General features: G+C 32.5%; 2 protein-coding genes across 2 annotated transcripts; one reads left to right on the forward strand and one right to left on the reverse strand.

Moving 5' to 3' along the window:
- The first annotated feature begins 1,052 nt into the window (after positions 1–1,052).
- LOC126713171 (mitochondrial import inner membrane translocase subunit Tim13) lies at positions 1,053–3,349 on the forward strand. Its single transcript, XM_050412849.1, has 2 exons — positions 1,053–1,260; positions 3,004–3,349. Exons 1-2 carry the CDS (start codon positions 1,144–1,146, stop codon positions 3,151–3,153), a joined length of 267 nt encoding a protein of 88 aa, XP_050268806.1. The 5' UTR covers positions 1,053–1,143; the 3' UTR covers positions 3,154–3,349.
- LOC126713170 (probable F-box protein At2g36090) lies at positions 3,350–4,764 on the reverse strand. Its single transcript, XM_050412848.1, has one exon. The coding sequence runs from the start codon at positions 4,637–4,639 to the stop codon at positions 3,467–3,469; it is 1,173 nt and encodes a 390-aa protein (XP_050268805.1). The 5' UTR covers positions 4,640–4,764; the 3' UTR covers positions 3,350–3,466.
- Positions 4,765–19,705: the final 14,941 nt, after the last annotated feature.

Below are 19,705 nucleotides of genomic sequence, written 5' to 3' on the forward strand. Positions count from 1 at the left end.
AAAATTCAGAGACATACACAGCAAAAGATAACTTTCGAGAATTACGGCCATCCTTTTGATGCCATGTAAACATGTCTTGGTTCCATTCTCTATATATTGTGTCAAATGTACACACATGGACCCATGTTTTACACGTAAAAAATACGTTAATGTTCCTAGCATGCATCCTATTGTACAAAAACTCTATATACGGATGCTTGGAAAAAAAAAAGTCTAGGGTTGCTTGGAAATCATAAAACTAATTTAGTTTTATATCACTTGAACCAAAAAGAAAGCTAGTTCAAAATTAATTTGGTTTTTTTTTTTAATTTAAATTGAACCAATTTTATGAGAATATATGTGTCAATTTAAAACTAGTTTTTACGGAAATTTTCATATAAAAAACATAAATTTTAAAACTTGTTTTTAGAAGGAATACACAATTAATTAACTAAATTAAAAATTATCCATTATCAATTTTTCTGAAAACTTAAACTAGAAGAAAGGGTGAATTAAATTATTTAACTATAATTTTAACAATGGAAATATATTTGGTCTAGTTTTGAACTAGTTATTTGATAATTTTTTTTTTTAAATGTTTAAAATCAATTCTATGATTCCAACGACCAAGGTAAACCCACCGCTTGAAGGAATCAATTTTTACACCCATACAAACACATAACCATGTTTTCCCTTTTTCACATTGAAAAAAAAAAAAAAAAAAAACAGCTTTTCCCCTGGTAAGTGCAGCTCATATCTTTTAATAAATACGGCTTAGGATTTAGGAAACCGAAAGATCCAATAAAAAAATGATGTTCACCATGTCCAAAACCCAACCCAGTTGGGCCCATTTCAGCCTAAAATTCCCTATTATGATTAGGCTCAAACCTAAACCTAAGAAACACAAAGATCTATTGTAGTTCTAGCAGTTGGGCCAGAACAAGTTGGACAAACCAGGCCCAGCACCGAGCAAAGTTAGTAACGCTGTACTGTTTGTATCGCGGTGCGTTTGGGCTTTTACATTTTTATTTTTGACAGAGTTGGGGTTTAAGTCAAATACTTACATAGAAACATACTTATACTAGGTTTTGTTCCGTCTAGGGTTTAGTAGTGGCAGTGCGTGGCTGAGAGAGAGAGAGACACACACACACACAGAGAAGAGCAATGGATTCGTTTTCATCATCGCCGTCAAGCGGATCCAACTCTCAATTCCAATCCGAACAGTTGAAGAACCAGCTCAAGGCCCAATTAGCTCAGGCTTATATTGAGCAGTTCATGGAGGTAAACTAAACTAAAACCCTCCCTTCTTTTTTCATTATCAATCCTTCAAGATGCCATCTTTTCATCATCTTCTTCTTTTTTAGTCTGATTGGTAAAGCCTTACGCCTTATCTGGCTTCTGGGTATTTGTTAATTGTTTTATTCTTGTACTCTTTTGGGTAAAAATTGAAGCTTTTTTTTTTTTTTTGGGTCAATTAAAGCCTCATCTACTGCAAATTCTTAGGTGCTAGTGCTAGAAGAGTTACCTTAGATTATATTGGTTGGCTAAATGAATCTCAAGACGTGATGAAATCAATAGACTTTGACATTCATCACTCAGATGCAATGTGCCCATTTTGAACTTCCTAAGCTATTGAGTTGAAGAATGTAATAAAAGCTTATGATTAGCTTCAAAATTAAGTTCTTTCCAATGATGCAATAAGTGTATTTCCCTTTTGACAGTAAAGTTGATACTTATTTTAAGTGAACGATCATGAAATAATTAGGCATGCATGAAAGTTTCTTCCTGGGAAGACATTCCTTAAGCCATTTCCAAAATCCTTTTTAAGATTTTGTCTATGGAACATGTAAAGAAAATATTTTTTTATTGATACAAATGGGACTACAAGACAGTCTCCAAGGCAAGGTTGTATTTGAAGTTGAGCTCACTAAATTGCGTGTGTAAACTCTGCAACGTTATTTTAATAGTCCTAATGGATTTATATGAAAGAAATTATTTTATCTTCCAATAGCTTGGTGATTTGGGGTTATTGAGGTTCTCAATATAAGCATTTACAGTTTTAATTCTTCGCTCATAGCTTATAATTCCTAGTGTTTATTGTTGATGAGCTCGAGCTCAATTGGCACCTTCTCCCCTTATAAGTGCTTGGTGGAGGGTGAGGTTGTGGGTTCAAGATCCACTGGGTGCGTGTGTAATAGTGTAACTTACAAATTTAAAAAGAAAAAAAATCCTAGTGTTTGTTATGTTTAGCCATTTATGCCATAGGGAATTACATGTATAATTTTAACCATTTTACTTGATAAGTTAGCTGATGTTAGCTGTACATTAAAAAAATTTCATCCATATTTATGTGCACAGGATGGCCAATTACGATTATGTGGGTTTAGCAAATTGATCTTATAATGTTGCCTCGATTAGATGAATTGTATTTCCTATATTATAGAAGCCTTAGCTGCTATGGAGGGTGCAGGTACCTAATTTACAGGGTTGTTCACATTGCACAAAGCTTCTACTTTTTGTGGGGTTTATAGGAGGTTTTTAGTAAGTAAACTTGAACCCCCCCCAAAGTGAGAGGTTGATTCTCGAACCCCAACCCAAACCTGTAACCCTTCACTTTTTGTGGAAGGCACTTGCCATGGCACCAAGACCCAACCTCTCATGAGTACCAAATATATACTCCAAAATATATAAAGTATTGCAAACTTCATTTGATACTTAATAACTATTTTTTACTTTGCTACCTAATTAGGTTTACCTTATTGACTGTCACACATTACTATCCTAAATTCTTATTTAAGACATAAAAATTGACATCTCTTGCTAGAGATTAAAAACTACTTTGGACTTTGCTAACTAATTACGTTTAATTTATTGACTGCATCGCAAATTTCTAGCTTAAAATCTTATTTGAGAAATGCTTGTGGACATTTCTTACTAGAGAATAGCTTCTAGCTTAATTTCTTTTTGCAGTTTATATTTTACTTTCTTTGACATTTTTGGATTATTTTTTCTTTTTTCATGCAGACAATAAGCACAAAGTGCTTTGACAAGTGTATTACAAAACCAGGGTCTAGCATGAGCGGGAGTGAGAGTAGTTGCATCTCTAGGTGTGTGGATCGCTACATTGAGGCCACTGGTATTATTACCAGTACTCTCTTTAGCTCACCACACTAAAATTTTGGAGTGGAGGATTTCTTGAAGAACGTCAGAGTTGCTTCATTTCAAAGAAACTATAGATAGACGGGTAGAGATTATGTGTGGTATTGCTATCTCAATTCTGATTTTTATCATGGGGACAATTTTCTTCACGTTAAGTACTGATTTATGTACTTGATTTTTTTTTTCAATGCAAACTCTATAACTCTCAGCATTTTGCTGCTGCTGTCTAAAGATTTAAATGCTTGAACCATATAGAACTGTTGTGCAGCTTAGATGTTTTACAAATGTTTTGAGCTGATAAGATTGCATTGGATTTGGAAGAGAAATGTTAGAAACTAAAAAAATAGTAACAAAAAACAACTAAGACGGTAATCTCAATTGTTACACAAAAACTGTCAATTAATGTTTCTCTGAATTGTTTTTTCTTCATCATCTCTCTCCTTTTCTTCTCATACTGATGAAAACCCTGTTCAACTTCAAGGTGATTTGAACTCTGCAAGCAGTTTAGAGCATGATTCAGGACCATCAAGCCCTTACTTCCACTAACACTTGCCCCTGTCAAGTCCTCCATTTGCATGCTGATTTCCATCCATTTTGGACACCCTTCACCTTCTGTCATCTTGCATCTAACAATTATTATGCACTTGGACAACTTGTGAGGCAGCAAGCTCTCCTCTACTGCTACAATGCTTCCAAAGTGAATCAAATAAACCCCATGAAAAGGCCAGGTTTTCTGTACTAACAATGGCTTCCAGCTTGAGAGATTAACACTTCTGCCGTTTTTCTTGTCGAGCAGCACCCAACTTAACCTGAGGCTCTCCATCAGCTCCATGCTGTAATCATGTCTCAAATTTTCATCATCAACCCCTGATGTGGATGGAAAGCCTCTTCCTTCATCATTGGCATCAAGGCCATGGCAATGATTGTCGTTTTCGTTGTTGGCATAGCTGAGTTCATTGTAAAAGCCTGTGAATTTGTCATAATCAAGGCTCAACAGCTCTAGTTTAAATGGGCAATTTGAGTACCATCTCCAACAGTCGTTAGAGTTCATGTTCCAATTGTATTCACTATCTTTGGCATGGCTAAAATTCATAGCTTCAGGTATGCCATCTAATACTTTAGATAGAACACACTCTTTCCTGTAGTAGACATCTACTAGCGATGCAAGTTCAGAAGGGGAAACATGGGTTTTTAGTTCTGGACATTTGAAGGGCATAGGTTTGGTACCTTTGGCATGTAATATTAGGGGATAAGAGTAGGCATAGAACTTGTCAAAACCACCAATGGGTGAAGATGAAATAACATGTTGGGCTTCTTCAAGTGCAGTAGATGGCCATGTGGCCTGACATAACTGTCTCCATAAGCTTTGGTCTCGGGCAACATCATGGAGTTCACAACAAGCACAGGCAGCAGAAGCCAGGGTTGAACCATCAGTTCTAACAAAGATATCTGCCAAGATATCCCTGCTAAGTTCCTTTAAATGACACATATGGTGCTCCATTTCGAAAATAGGTTTGTGGGATGGGGTTTGGAATTTTTCTGTGTGGATAAAGAGTTCATGTAGTCGGTTTTATATATAAATTTTGGCCCCCATCCCCCCCTAATGAATTCTCTTATATATAATATGGTTGAGCAAATTGTCAATCAGATGCATGCATTAAAATAACAGTTCCATGATTGATTAGATTTTTTTTCTTTTTGAGAATCACCATAATTGATTAGATTAATATAGCCAACTGTTACCAAATTCAAGGATTTGTCCTAGACCCTAAAATATCAATATCTAGTCAGCTGCAATAGCACCAGCTGGCAATTAGGATGGTATGCCAAAGCTTTGGCGTACTTTTCAAATCTCAACCTTTCAATCCTAACAAGTTAAGAGTTGTTTGGTATATGTATTTAAAAATTAAAAAAATGTTTAAAAATATGTGTAGAAATACATGTGAGTGGAAAAAGTATGTTAAAATATGTGTAATATTGTTTAAAAATTGAAAACATGTGTTTGAATGGGGTACTATACGGGCCTAAATATCCTTAATTGCTCTCTTAGTAAAAAGTTGGAAAATCATGTAATGGCGGTCACCGTGGCTATCAAGGCAAACGACAGGTCATTGCATGTAGATGTAGTTTAGCACAAATATTGTCAAACGATCATTAATATATAACATATCCAGAATGCAAGGTGGAGCACTTCCTTCCTCAACACATTCGTTCTTGGAAAGCAGCCAGTCATTTTCATCCCACGTAGCAACGTGCGTGCATATATGAAATTCAAAGTACAATGAAAATTGATACATAACCAAATTCATTAAGTATCTTGGTATGACGACTGAGACAAAAGGAGGTACTAGAGGGGAGGGGAAAGCTCCATAGGACCAGAATGCTTAAGCCCTGTAAAGACGGGCCCGAGGGGTCCATTTTCAACACAACTAGGTTTGGCCCAAGACTATGTAACCCAGACGACCCTATGACCGACGAGAGTGGTTGAGTTTACAAGTCTGGGGCCAGGCTACGAAATAGAATTGGATCAAAGAAGCCTACTTGGAGGTTGGTGGACCAAACTCCGCTAAGATCATAACAACCGTTTGCATTTATTACTTCCCATGTCTTAAAGTATTTGACCATTCATTTAGATGTATGCAGTCCTTTCTGTACCACACACACCGAGTTATTATAATGAAAAATCTGTTGGAGTGGCCTTAGGATGCTAGTAAGAGATTTCGAACTTAGGATCTCATAGATATCATAAGGCCTTACGAATTACTAAATTAAACCCTTGAGATTAGGAAAGAACGTTCTAATATCATGTTCCTTTAGCCAGCTTGGGGGGATGGTATATTTTCAAGCTATCTTCTTGACTTTATGCCACCACCAACAAAACCTATAAATATCACTTAAGACTTGTAAAAAATGTATGTATTCTTAACAGTTTTGTAACTTAATTGACACTTCTTAGTATTTTCAATAGATACGTTCAAAGTCAAATCCTCTTCTCCCAACTATTGAATTTTCAAAGGAAAATGTATGCATTTTTAGCTGCTGTTCCTCTACAACTTTTCTCTGAAGACTTCCTCTCTGAATTCCTTTTTTGATTTGATTTTTGGAGTGTCTCCAAGCAATCCCACAAGTTTGTCTTTAGCCTAAGTAGTAGGCCTCTCTCTTGTTACATCTTCCAAATTGGTGGACTCTTAGGAGTTCGTAGTTCGAACTCCATTCTAGTTGGAATCCTTATTGCGATTCATGTTTTTAAATCCACTACCAACAGCTATAGTTACAATTTTGTCATACAAAATTAAGTAATACACCACAAAGAGAAAACCAAAGTTTTGAACCAAATTGGACACTTCTAATGAAGCCAAAATCGTCAATTGGGTCACTCGTCAAATCCGGAGCTTTAGACGATCTTGTAGGACCTGCAAGATAAAGAGAGATAGATCGAAGAGACCACCGGGTTATGCCCGATGAGGGAGCCTCCGATGCTTAAGTTAGTATCACCCCATATTTCTCATATTTAGATAGTGTTTTGTTGTAACTTTTGACGTACCTTAGCAAGTGAGACAGATTGTCCCTTTTATAGGTGACTTAGGTAGCTATTGGACATAAATGAGGGTGATTATTACCCTAATTGTAACGTTCTTTTTCTTGATAAGAGGGTTTAAGGCATTTGATGATCATTATTGAATGTATTGGGTGGTTACTCATCTATCTTTGATGGCCTACTAATGACGCAATGACCGTCCATTAAGATGAACGACCTTAATAATTTTCATGGACTCATCAATTGCCCCCCATTCCCAAGTCTAATTTTGCTTTGTGCTAGTCAGGCTTTAGGAATATTCTTGACTTGTTTAGATTCAGACTTCTTTATCTTCAACTACTTTCTTCTTCAAGAATGATAGTATTTTTGCAACGACTTCTTAGTATCTGCCTTTTGAAGGTCTTTTTGGACGTTCGAGGGATCATAGCTTGATCTTGAAAGTGAGCTTTGGACGATCATTTTTTTATCACTACTGAAGAGTAAGCCCCCCATTCCCAAGTCTAATTTTGCTTTGTGCTAGTCAGGCTTTAGGAATATTCTTGACTTGTTTAGATTCAGACTTCTTTATCTTCAACTACTTTCTTCTTCAAGAATGATAGTATTTTTGCAACGACTTCTTAGTATCTGCCTTTTGAAGGTCTTTTTGGACGTTCGAGGGATCATAGCTTGATCTTGAAAGTGAGCTTTGGGCGATCATTTTTTTATCACTACTGAAGAGTAAGGTAATTTCTTTGGACAACCATTTTTTATTACTGCTGAGGAGCGAGGTGATTTCTTTAGACGACCACTTTTTATCACTGTTGATATCTGCCTTTTGAAGGTCTTTTTGAACATTCGAGGGATCAAAGCTTGATCTTAAAAGTGAGCTTTGGACGATCATTTTTTTATCACTGCTAAAGAGTAAGGTAATTTCTTTGGACAACCATTTTTTATTACTGTTGAGGAGCGAGGTGATTTCTTTAGACAACCATTTTTTATCACTGCTAAAGAACGATGTGATTTCTTTGGATGACCATTTTTTATCACTGCTGAGGAGTGAGGTGATTTCTTTGGACGACCATTTTTTATTACTATTGAGGAGCGAGGTGATTTCTTTGGATGACCATTTTTTATCACTTCGATGCTTCTTCTTTCATTCATTTTCTGGTTGTCACGTTTGATATTCTTGATTTGCGTGTGACTTGCATTTGTGTGAGAATCCTTGTCTACTTACACTCGTCTAAAGGTATTTAGTCACTTGGCCACTTTTAGGTGAATTACATTTAATTATGGAGTTTCGTCATTTAGGCTTCGTCAGCGATTTACAATGGTCTAGCAAAATCTTGTCCCTTTTTTTTTTTGTGACTTACATCCATTTAAGGAATCTTGTCACTTAGACTTCGTCAGTGATTCCGTCTTGGTGGAATCTTATCACTTAGCCATTTTTTGGTGACTTACATCCGTTTAAGGAATCTTGACTTATATCCGTTTAAGGAATCTTGTCACTTAGGCTTCGTCAGTGATTTACATTCATCTTTGCGGAATCTTATCACTTAGCCATTTTTTGGTGACTTCCATTCATTTTAGGAATCTTGTCACTTAGGTTTCGTCAATGATTTACATCCGTCTTGGTGGAATCTTATCACTTAGCCATTTTTTGGTAACTTACATCCATTTAAAGAATCTTGTCACTTGTTGTTGGAAAGATTGCTTGACGCTATGTCGTTTTGGACCTTCTTGAGGCCATGCTGATATCTGCATTAAGTATCACATGCACTTGACAAGACTTGGTTGAACAAGAATTTTAGAACAATTCATATATAAATAATAAGTTACCAATAGCTTAGGTGGTCCTTTTTCTTATTTCCTTGTAATCCTAGAGTTTTACCTCTTTTATGAGATCTGTCTAGTAATGCATAAATTTTTGCATGAAACTTTACTAGGTGTAAATTTTTATAGACGAATATAAAAGAGACAGAGATAAATGTGTGACAATATTATTTTGTCACATACCTCGATCTTCTTCTTGACAGGCTCTTCCCTTTTTAAGATGACAAGCTTTTCTCTTTTCAAGATTTTGTTTTTTTTTTTTTTTTTTAAGCTCAACATGATACTTCATGTCTAAAGCCTACATCTCTTTTGCTTCAATTTTTTGAAGGCATAAAAACTAGGCCACATTTTTGCCCCCGTTCAAATGTGAAAAGTACAATTCTCGTTTGTTGACGACTAGAGGAATGGTCTATCATGATTGGAACTTTTTTTTTTTTTTTTTGGGTGTGCTTTGATGACTATGGTCATTGCCATTTGTAATAGCAATTTCCTCTTCCTTCTTCTTTAATTGTACGCTTAAGTCACTTCAATAGTGCTAATTGCATGACAATGTAATGTGCAATTGCATGCTATACAAGATGAAGTGCATTCTATACGAATCAAAGAGAAGTATAAAAATTGAAGCTATTTGACTATATGCTTCTTTAAACTAGTCTTTGTTAGGCGCTTGCACCGTATATGATTTTTAAAGCAATTTAAAAAGATTTTGGTGAGCGAAAATTTATTGAGACTTAAACTCATGAGCATATTGTGAACACAATCATCTAGCATTTTAAGTTTACGAAACTTAATAAAACTTCTCAGATTCATGACAATGAAACATATGCGACTAATAATATAGTCGTATTGATTGTGATAATTGTAACAATTTTATAGCAACATTTTCAACATGTTCCACATACACATTTGTAATAATCATGCAAGCTTGATATTATTTAGTTTCAATAAAATAATCTCATGGATAATTAAAAAGAAAGAAAGGAATGAATTACCTCAATAGAAGACCTTAAATCTCGATACTATATTGTACATACCTTGATCTTTTCATTGTTGTAGTCTTCTTGACGAACTCTTTGTCATTGAACTCTTACTTATAGAGCTCTTCCTCGTTGGATTTGTACAACTCCATAATTTACAAGAGTTAAACTCGGCATTTGTGATGTGGTGGAATTTTCACAACTTTTAGCTATATCTTTATTTTCTTCTTAAGGGTTTTTCTTCGTCAAATTATGACATCTCCTTAGAAAATTTGGAATATCTGTTTTTTGCATTTCTGAAGCTAGTAATCTAGCAAACCTCTTATAAGTTTACATATTATACAAAATTTTGGGTGAATTGATATAGCTTACCTCCAAACAATATCATTTCATGTAAGAGTATGAAAACTTAGTGAGGATTAAAGCCACACTTAATGCCATGCAATCAAACCAAATTGTCTTATTTTATGTATGAAGCACATGCTCTATAGGCAATTCAACTATTTCCACTTTTTTCTTTGTTTTGACGATAGTAGAATAGCAAAAGAAACGGACGAACTTAAGATCATTTGTAATCGGTTAGAGATCAAAAGTCTAAAATAGGTCGCACTATCTAGAGTAGATATTACTAATCAAGCCTTTTAACTTTAGCAAGAAATTATCTAGAATTTTGTGTCAATTGTGCATATTTGTACTAATCTTGTGATTTAGGAATTTACCTTTCCAACAATCGTTTTCATAATTATTATCCTATTCTCATGCAACTAAATAATACTTGGCACAAAGTGTTTAAACTTCTTAAAGAGTGTTGGAATTCGATGTGTTTAATGATATTTTCCATTATGATAAACAGTCAAAATATTTATCATGGTAAACAGTTATGATCATATTTTAAATTTATAGCTGGTTTTTTATATGGCAATAATGATATTTGTCATAATGCCTAAAACTTAACTTCAAACGTTGTTGCAAATGAGCTAAAAGGAAAAAGAAAATTTTAAATCTGACCTTAAGGCCCAAGAATTGGGCAGTATCGTTGCTATATTTTGTTCTAGCTATTTGAAGATGTAGATATATCCAGAGGGTTTGCCTCCTACTCAGACATGAAAGGTGCAATTCTTATCTGACAACGACCAAAGGAATCGTCTATCATGGTTTGAACATGTATTTTCCTTTCTTTGGGCTTAATCTTATTTTTGACGGGAGTGTTTTCACCATGGTCATTTAAGACAACTCACTTCGATAGAGTTAGCTGCATTTCGTTAGGAATGACAATATACAAATAGGCAATTGCATGTTGCACAATAATTGATGTCATTCGATAAAGCGTACTCTATATAAATCACAAAGAAGTATTATATGATGTATAAAGAATGAAGCTATACTATAGGCTTCTTTAAAGTGTCGAGACTACAGTAGAGATCGTCGATTATTTTGGATACTCCTATTCTTGACAGGTTTCTCTTTGTTTTTACAATTTTTTTTTCTTTGGTAGGCTCACATTTAGCAATCTTTTTAAGGCTATTTTCCACGTAGTTGACCTTTGTCATAAGATTACTATTAAACTTGGTAGTCCACTAGTGTTTCGAGTAATTCAACCAATTGGTTGAACCCCTGATACACGTTCTGTTTGAATCTATATGAGGGTAGATATATATACTCCTTTTTGACCTTGCTCAATGGGTATTTAACTTTCAAAATAACACAACATTGCAAATGTTAAAAGGAAAAAAGAGATGAATTATTAAATAACACAATCCATCACTTTCCGCTTTTGAGCACATCCAACAATCATCTTAGGATTTGGCTTCTCTTTCTTGACATCCATATATTATTATGGTATTTAGAGTGATGATGCCAAAGATTATGCAATGCCTTAAATATAAACTATATACATTACACTTAATAATTAAGTTTTAGAAAGTTAATAGGAGGAAGAGTAAGGTTTTAATTACCTGTCGGCCTTAGAGACTTTTTTAGAAATTGAATATCTGAGCCCACCTTTGCAAGGATGTCAAAACATTCATGCTTGGCTTGGAACCACTTTGTGTACATGACAAGTGACTTGGATGTGTGTACTGGACTTTTGGTATCCTTTCAAGTTGATTCCTCTTCAACGAGTTTTTCTTTGTTGGGTTGATATTAGCTTCAAAGCTACTAGGGCTTGATTCGCCATTTTGTGATGTCAAAGGAATTTTCACAATCTTTGGTTGTATTCCCCTTTTCCACTTAAGACTTTTTGATCTCTTTCTTGGCTGTTTCTTTTTGACAAGTTCTCATTCTAAAGCTTATAAACTTAAGAATATAGGTACATTAAATAATCTAGTACTTTTACTGTGCAAAGTGTTAGACTGGGAGCAGCATTGTCAAGTAAGAAATTCACAAATATTATTAACCACAAATGTATAAAATTTGTTGTGACTTAAGGACGGTATATGTTGATGTATCTATGGCATAGTCTTTAGCATAGTATCCCTTAGTGTGTTTACGTAACACAAATATGTATGTGCATAAAATGTAATTTATTTTGTACTGAGCATTAAAATTATGGCTCAATTTATGAAAGTATGATGCATAAGCATATAGATACCACCAAAGTTTTCATGAATACGTGTGGTGAGATTTGTGTATAAATGGAACAATTTTCGTGCTCTATTTTCAAAGTCAAAACAACATGTATATATACATGGAAAATTTTGAACAATAAACTTTGTTCATTCTATGGTAGAACATTTCAAGATATTGATTCTAAATATCTTTATATAGATTGGCATAAAATTTACGATTTTTTCAATCATAAACTTGCATTCCTTTTTTATGTGATATGGATAATTAGATCTTTTGACCCGAAAACAACATTTAACAAATTTGACTGAAGGCCCTAAGGAGCATTCATAGGAGGATCCTTAACGCCCATTAGGAAATTCACTACCTTTCTTTAGGCAAAATTTTCTTTGAAAACCTTAGATTTAATTTCAAAATTCTAAAAATGCAACCAAATAACTTCTGGTTTTAATGCCTAAACCTGGGGTTTATAAATTTGGAAAGGCAGTAAGATTTGACTCCACCTCTTTAATGTCCAAAATTATGAGATAAATTTTGGTTTTGTTTTTCATTAATACTCAAAATTAATATCTTTAAATTTGGCAGAAAAACAATGGTTAGGAGTTTTTACCTTAAACATTATTGTTTTTTCGTTTTGTCTTTGTTAGTAGATGTTTGCATCTTATTGTATTTCAAAACAATGATTTTATAGATTTATAATTTTTTAATACTATATGGATGTCTATTTAGATTTTTTTTTTCTTTATACTCTGGCCCCTACTAGTTTAAAATCCTGGGTCCGTCCCTGCATCAAATGGATGCAAATTTATGAATGAATGTATAATTTATGTGATTATTTAACATACTAATGTGTTTTTTTTTCTCAAATAATGTAGGATCTTACGATCTATGATTTGATCATACGATCCACGATTCCACCTTCCTCCCACGATCCCACGTAAGATCCCGATTTTGATAACCTTGCTTATATGTATCTAATGCATAGAACTTGTGATCGAATGAACTTATTTTGCAATTTATTTAGCTTACGTGAAAAAATTTTAAAAACTCATTTTTTTATAGATATAATTTTTTAGAACTTTTTTTAATTAAACATATAATTAATTTAAGAATGTAACAAATAAATGTTTAAAATTCAAAAAGTAATAAATTAAATCATGAAGTTTCAAAAAAATAAAAATAAATCTCAACCCAATTAAATGGAATGGCATCATAATTTGTACTACAATTTTGAAATTATAGGATTTAATTTATTACTTTTTGAAATTTCAAAATTGAACTTATTACCTTTGGAATGAAACTATATAATTTAATTTATTACCTCTAAATTATAATGCTTATAAATATAATTTCCTCTGAGATAATTATATTCAATTTATTTTTCAAATAAAAATAATTAACTCTTCTAAATGAGATAGTACTTATCAAATATATGTATTCATTCTTTTACATGAAGATAGACTCCACACTTATAAGATTCACACCCTCTTTTATGTGAGAAGCTAAATACATATATAAGATATATGATAAATTTTCTTTCTTCCTCAGCGCTGTCAAACCACCTAACGTTCATCATTGCAGAGTGCCAAAGGAACACTTTCTAATTATTGCATTCGGCAGCAAAGGTAATATTACCTTTCCACTTATAGATTTGTGTACAACAGCTAAAAAGGTTGCACGGTTGGCTTTAACTTAAATTAAAGTACTTAATTAATTAGTTGATCTATCTTTCCATAGCACTTAAAAGGTGGCCATCCTTTTCAATTCCTTGAGTACCGACAATCAGAATTCAGACTTGATTCGCAATTTGATCATTTAACAAATAATAATAATAATAATAATAATATAACGGCAATGATTTGTTCCAGTTGTGAATCATGTTGCAACTTTTTTTTTTTAATTCTCTTCTTCCGAGTATAAATTTTATTCTAATCTCTTTTTCTACATTAAGCTAATCAACTTTGAATATATCACATGACATAAACCCAAAAAGTTTTTGATTCATGTGATTCCTTTCTCTTTCTCTCTCTTTTAATTGAAATGCGATCCCTTTCTTTTCTAGAAACATCAATCATATTAAAATTAGTATATGGTACAATTAACCCTAAACGTGAAGTGTGTTGTGTGGTGAAGTTCCTATCGTTTGTTCTTGGTTGAAAGAATTTATCCTATAAAAGTAGTTGCTCTCTTTTTATATATTAAAAAAAAAAAATTGAAAGCTTAAAATGTACTCAAACAAAAAAACGGATAAATTATATTTCCGTATGATTTGCCTTTATACAGAGCTCCGAAACCTTGAGACACTTTTGTAATTAAAGAAAATGAGAAAATAACTATGATTTTAAGTAACATTAATAGAATTAGAAGTACTATACCCTTATTTTATATCTCATTGTTGTTATATTCATCATAGGCATCTCACTCATGCTATATTTTTAGCACTAAAATATACCCAAGTTAACCACAAGAGATATGTAACTATCACAAAACAAACTATATAGGGGAGATTCGTGTTTTAAGTTTTTTTCTTTTTTCTTTTTTTCTTTTCTTGATAGAAGTCACTGAAATTTCTTCAATATATAAATAATAAAATATAAACAACAAAAACCCGTTCTCATGGACTTCGAAAACAACATCTACTGTATTATTCTTTTCTTTTTCTTTTTTTTTTTGCCCTCTGAACATGGAATTCTTTATTTACTAACTAAACTTGTTACAAACCATGGGAGGGGGTATGTTAATGTATCTGTCTTCTAAGATTAACCCCTTAAGTCCCATACAAAATTTTGCAACAAAAAACTTTGGAATTTATTCAATTCCACTAGTGTGTGTGTGATTGTGATCTTTCCCTCTTTATCAAAACGTTGGCACATTGATTAGTCTCACGGTATATGTGCCAAGGTATCACCCTCTATGGCCAGCTCAGTAATTCACTACAATCCAAAATCAAAGAAAGCCAACACAGGAAGAAAACAATTTCTATTAGAGGTGATAACATTTAGCACAATATAATAGAATCGATTTCCAAAATTACATTTCTATAACCCAGCTGCCAAGTCGTGTATAATCATTCTCTTAATTAACTGCCCTAAGTCTGCTTGTGGATGTTCCAATGTTAATAGCAAAGCCTTTGTTCCAATATCAATTTGCACCCCGAATAAAAATAAAATAAAAAAGAAAAACAGAGGCCACTTGCCCATGGTTTTTCCCACACTTGCTCCCAATATCCATTTGCATCACTCACAAATAAGGGATGACAAATTTTATCCAAATCCATTAACACATTGATTACTTGTCTAATTTAGATAAGTCTTGATTCAACCCAATTAAACATTTGGGTTAAATGGGAAAAGACCCATTATTTAAATGAGTTTTAATGGTTAAATTCATTGGGTACCCACTAAGCCATGTAAAATTTAAAGTTTAACACATTTAAATAAATAAATAAATAAAAGATAAAACACTAACTTAACCCAGCTACAAACCTAGCCGTCAAACCAATGTGGTCAATACCGTACCGATACTGGCCGGTATGTACCATACCGGTATCGAAACACCAATATTTTGTATCGGTTTAAATACCAGCCGTACCAGCCATGTACTGGCTATATCAGTCAATTTCGGGTAATACTGGCCGGTACATAAATTTTTTTTTTTTAGTTTTATAATTTTTGAATTTTTGTAAGAATAGAATGGTAACTTACTTGCATTAACTTATTAGTATTATTTGTTTTCTTAGTATGTAATGAACAAATAAGTTTTCTATTTTTTATATTATGTTTTTTTTTTTCTTTTAATTGATGCTAAAGTCTAAAATCATGAATAATTTGTTCTGAATTGAGGTAATGTTTTATGGTAAACTTATTAGTATTATTTGTTTTCTTAGTATGTAATGAACAAATAAGTTTTCTATTTTTTATATTATGTTTTTTTTTTCTTTTAATTGATGCTAAAGTCTAAAATCATGAATAATTTGTTCTGAATTGAAGTAATGTTTTATGGTAAATTTTTATATTTATTATAATATATATGTACACACACACACATGCATACATATATATATATATATATATATTTATAAATATAAAAAATAACAGTAAACTCGAAACAGTACACTGATATTGATCGGTATCGAAATATATCGTTCCACTAGTCAAACCGGTACAGCCTCTGGTACAAGATTGACTCCCTTGTGTCAAATATCTCTGTTCTTCTTTCTCATTGATTTTCTTGGGGTTTTCTTCACATTTTCTTAGCTACCAAACTTCTCTCTCTCTCTCTCTCTCTCTCTCTCTCTCTCTCTCTCTCTCTCTCTCTCTCTCTCTCTCTCTCTCTCTCTCTCTCTCTCTCTCTCTCTCTCTCTCTCTCATTTTTCCAACCAAGAGACTTTCAGAATCTCAGTTTTCTCATAAACTAAATAGTGGGTGAAAAAGCTGTGGGTATTTTGGTAATTTTCCTTTTGTTTTTCATAATTTTTTGAAAACATATTGGTTTACTAAAAAAAAAAAATTAGTGGGTGTTTTGGTAATAATTCCTTTTTAGTGAATATATTTTGGTAATTTACTAGTTTTAGGTATTTGTAAGTATATATAAATCTAATAATGAGTTATATGGGTGGGTTGGGTCCAATCTAAATTATAATGGTTTGGGTGGGTAATAAATATTTAATTTATATTTATATGGATCATAAATGGGTGATTGTGTATCTAACCTATTTATGATCCAACCCAATATTTACTCAACCCATCTAATTGCCACCCCTTATCACAATATAATTGATACTTGATAATTGAGTGTGTACCTAAGTATCTACACATTCATAATGTAATGTTTCTACCCCAAAAAAAATACACATACATAATGTATAGATCTCACAAATGAGTAAGTTCCACGTGTTGTAACTGAGAAGTTACGTTTATCGAAAACCATGATAACTTTTTGTGCCCTTAAGCTTAAAAACCAACTTGGTCATTGGAAAAGTTCTCTTAAAAATATTAATCCGAGACTGGAACTTTTCAAAAAGCCACTTAGACAATTGGTCAAAACTTAGTTAAAGAAGTTCCTACAATATAATGTTAATAAAATATATTAATAGCAAGTGAACAAGACTTCCATTACGTTCATCGGAAAAAAAAAAACAAAAAAAAGACTTCCATTACCTGGCTTACTCATTTCTTTTTTTCCCCCACCCCACCCTTGAAAATAGTTTGCTCTTTCTAGCTGAATGCTGGTTAGTTGGACCTAAAATTCTGATTTTTACCTACCCCTTTAGACATTGAATTTTTTTCTTTTTTTTAAAGTGAACTTTAGAGTTTAGACATTGAATTGAATAGTGATTTTTCAAAGGTAGATACTGATTTGAACCTTAAATATTAATTTAAAATAGAACCTTGAATAAGAAAATTTTAAAAATGAGGTGCATCAATCTTACCAAAAAGAAAATTAGATAAAAAAAAAAGTACATCAAATTTATAATATTATAGTAGGTGAACAAGTTAGTTCAACTGTTAAAACTTCTTATTGTTAAACAAAGGATTTAAGATGAGAACGGTCTATACCAAAAATCTTATAATAAAGTCAATACTTTACAAAAGAATCTTTTAAATATGCAATTTGGAGAAGATACTTATTATATTATTTGTAATAGGCAAATTAGAGGGGTTATAAAAGAAAAAGTCTAGGATTACAAAAAAAATTTACAATTTTTTGTCACAACTGTAATATAACAGAATATGATTAATAAAGAAAAATAATAAATTTTTATATAAATGATGATTAACTATTCAAACAAACTATAAAAAAATTTATGGAATAATTTGTCACTATAGAATTTAAGGAAATGGAAAATGGTATACGTTTGGGTGAGTGATGTCATGTAGATTAGGTCATGAAAAGGGAATTCCCTGTACGTCATCTCTTCTTAAAACACGTGCCTAGTGACTACTGGGTAGTTGTAATCCAATTTAGATCCGTGTCAGCCTGACTCGTTATAATTATGTATATATCTTGTCGTTGATGAAGGATGGCCAGCTCGTACCGACTCCTCCGATTTATTCAAACGAAACGGCACCGTCCAATTACTCCAGTCAACTCCTGACATCTATATATATATATATATATATATATATATATTTAAGGCTCTCTCAAGTCTCAATGCCAATCAATCTTTATAGCAGTGCCAGTGGATAACACACGGAGTTATGCCGACATGATACGTGTCCGATTTTGCCACGACTTCCGATCGTGTCGACTACTCATAGTGTAGACTAAAAACACAACATTTTTACAATAAATCACAAGTAGTTACCTATTATTGGTTCAAATTTGAACCTAACACTAAAATTATTTTTTTACTCTAACAATAATAATCAGTAATAATCTGCCACTTAAAATTTATTATAAAAATGTTGTAAACGTATCATTTTTTTTAAAACCATTTGTTATATATATATATATATATATATTTTTTTTTTTTTTTTTTGGTGCATTACAACACATATGATATGAGATATATATGACTAGATTACCATATGACAGTACATAGAATATTGGATTTGGTTTCAATCACATCTTGTTTATATATATTCTCCTCTCTCTCTCTTTTCTAGTAAAAGATTTCGGTTAATGTATGATTGATCATTCTTTTTTTCTTTTTTTAAGTTTTGTAAAATTAATTTACTAAAATATGCTCTTAAATGCCATAGTAAAACCTATAGTAAAAATATCTAAAATTCTTCAAATATTTAAAATAATTTGTAGATATAAAAAAAATCCTTTGTCTTTCTATATATATATATATATATATATATATATAATTTCAAAGACATACGTCTAGAATTCATGTATTGGTTTTCTTGTTTATATTCTACAAACAATATATCCCGAGAAAGTTTGCTTCATACTATAAAGATTAAGTCCAGTACCACAACTAGTTTTATAATTTTATTACAATTTTGTCACGTGACAACTTATAAGTGGTGAAATTATGAGTCCATTTTTTTTCCACCACTTACACCTCATCAGGTAGACAAATTGCAGCAAAAATTTTAAAAATGATTGTGGTAGTAGACTTACTCAATAATAAATTTAAATTGGCCGGCAAGGAACTTTAGGAACATATGCCAGCGAGAGCTTGATCCAATAAAGAACTAATAAATAATACAAAACCACATGACTCCTTAATTAATTTAACAATTGCTAAATCATTCCACTTAATAATCAAAATCTTCAAATGACAATACGTCTTAAGCTTTTAATAATTAATTTAAAGGCTTACTTAAAAAAAAAAAAAAAAATCAAGCTATTTACCCTATTTATTCATTGTCTTCTATACTTGCATTTGCAATTGTTTTTTTTTTTTTTTTTTTTGGGTAAATTTTACTAAACTACCCGAAGATTTGGGTTAATACCACTCAAGTCCACAACTTTTAAAAAGTGACCAACTTGGTCCTTGAACACCATTTAGTCTCTAGACGTCGTTTAAACCCGTTAGTTGTTCTCAGTCTCTCCTCTCTCTTTCCACTTCTCTCTTCTCTCTCATCCCTCTCTGACTCTCTCTTCTTTCTCTCACCCACAACGGTAAGCGGCTGAAGACTTCCTCTCTTAACCTTTGGCCATGGCCGAACTCATGTTTTGCTATTAAGATCTTGTACTCTCTCTCTCTCTCTCTCTCTCTCTC

Source organism: Quercus robur, chromosome 2 (genome assembly GCF_932294415.1).
Source record: "Quercus robur chromosome 2, dhQueRobu3.1, whole genome shotgun sequence".
In the NCBI taxonomy this organism is placed as follows: domain Eukaryota; kingdom Viridiplantae; phylum Streptophyta; class Magnoliopsida; order Fagales; family Fagaceae; genus Quercus; species Quercus robur.

Bases quoted from the DNA above. Each gene is read 5' to 3' on its own strand.
- LOC126713171 (XM_050412849.1), top strand. From the start codon at position 1,144: ATGGATTCGTTTTCATCATCGCCGTCAAGCGGATCCAACTCTCAATTC. The intron at 1,261-3,003 runs GTAAACTAAACT...TTTTTCATGCAG, and splicing joins ATATTGAGCAGTTCATGGAG to ACAATAAGCACAAAGTGCTT.
- LOC126713170 (XM_050412848.1), bottom strand. From the start codon at position 4,639: ATGGAGCACCATATGTGTCATTTAAAGGAACTTAGCAGGGATATCTTG.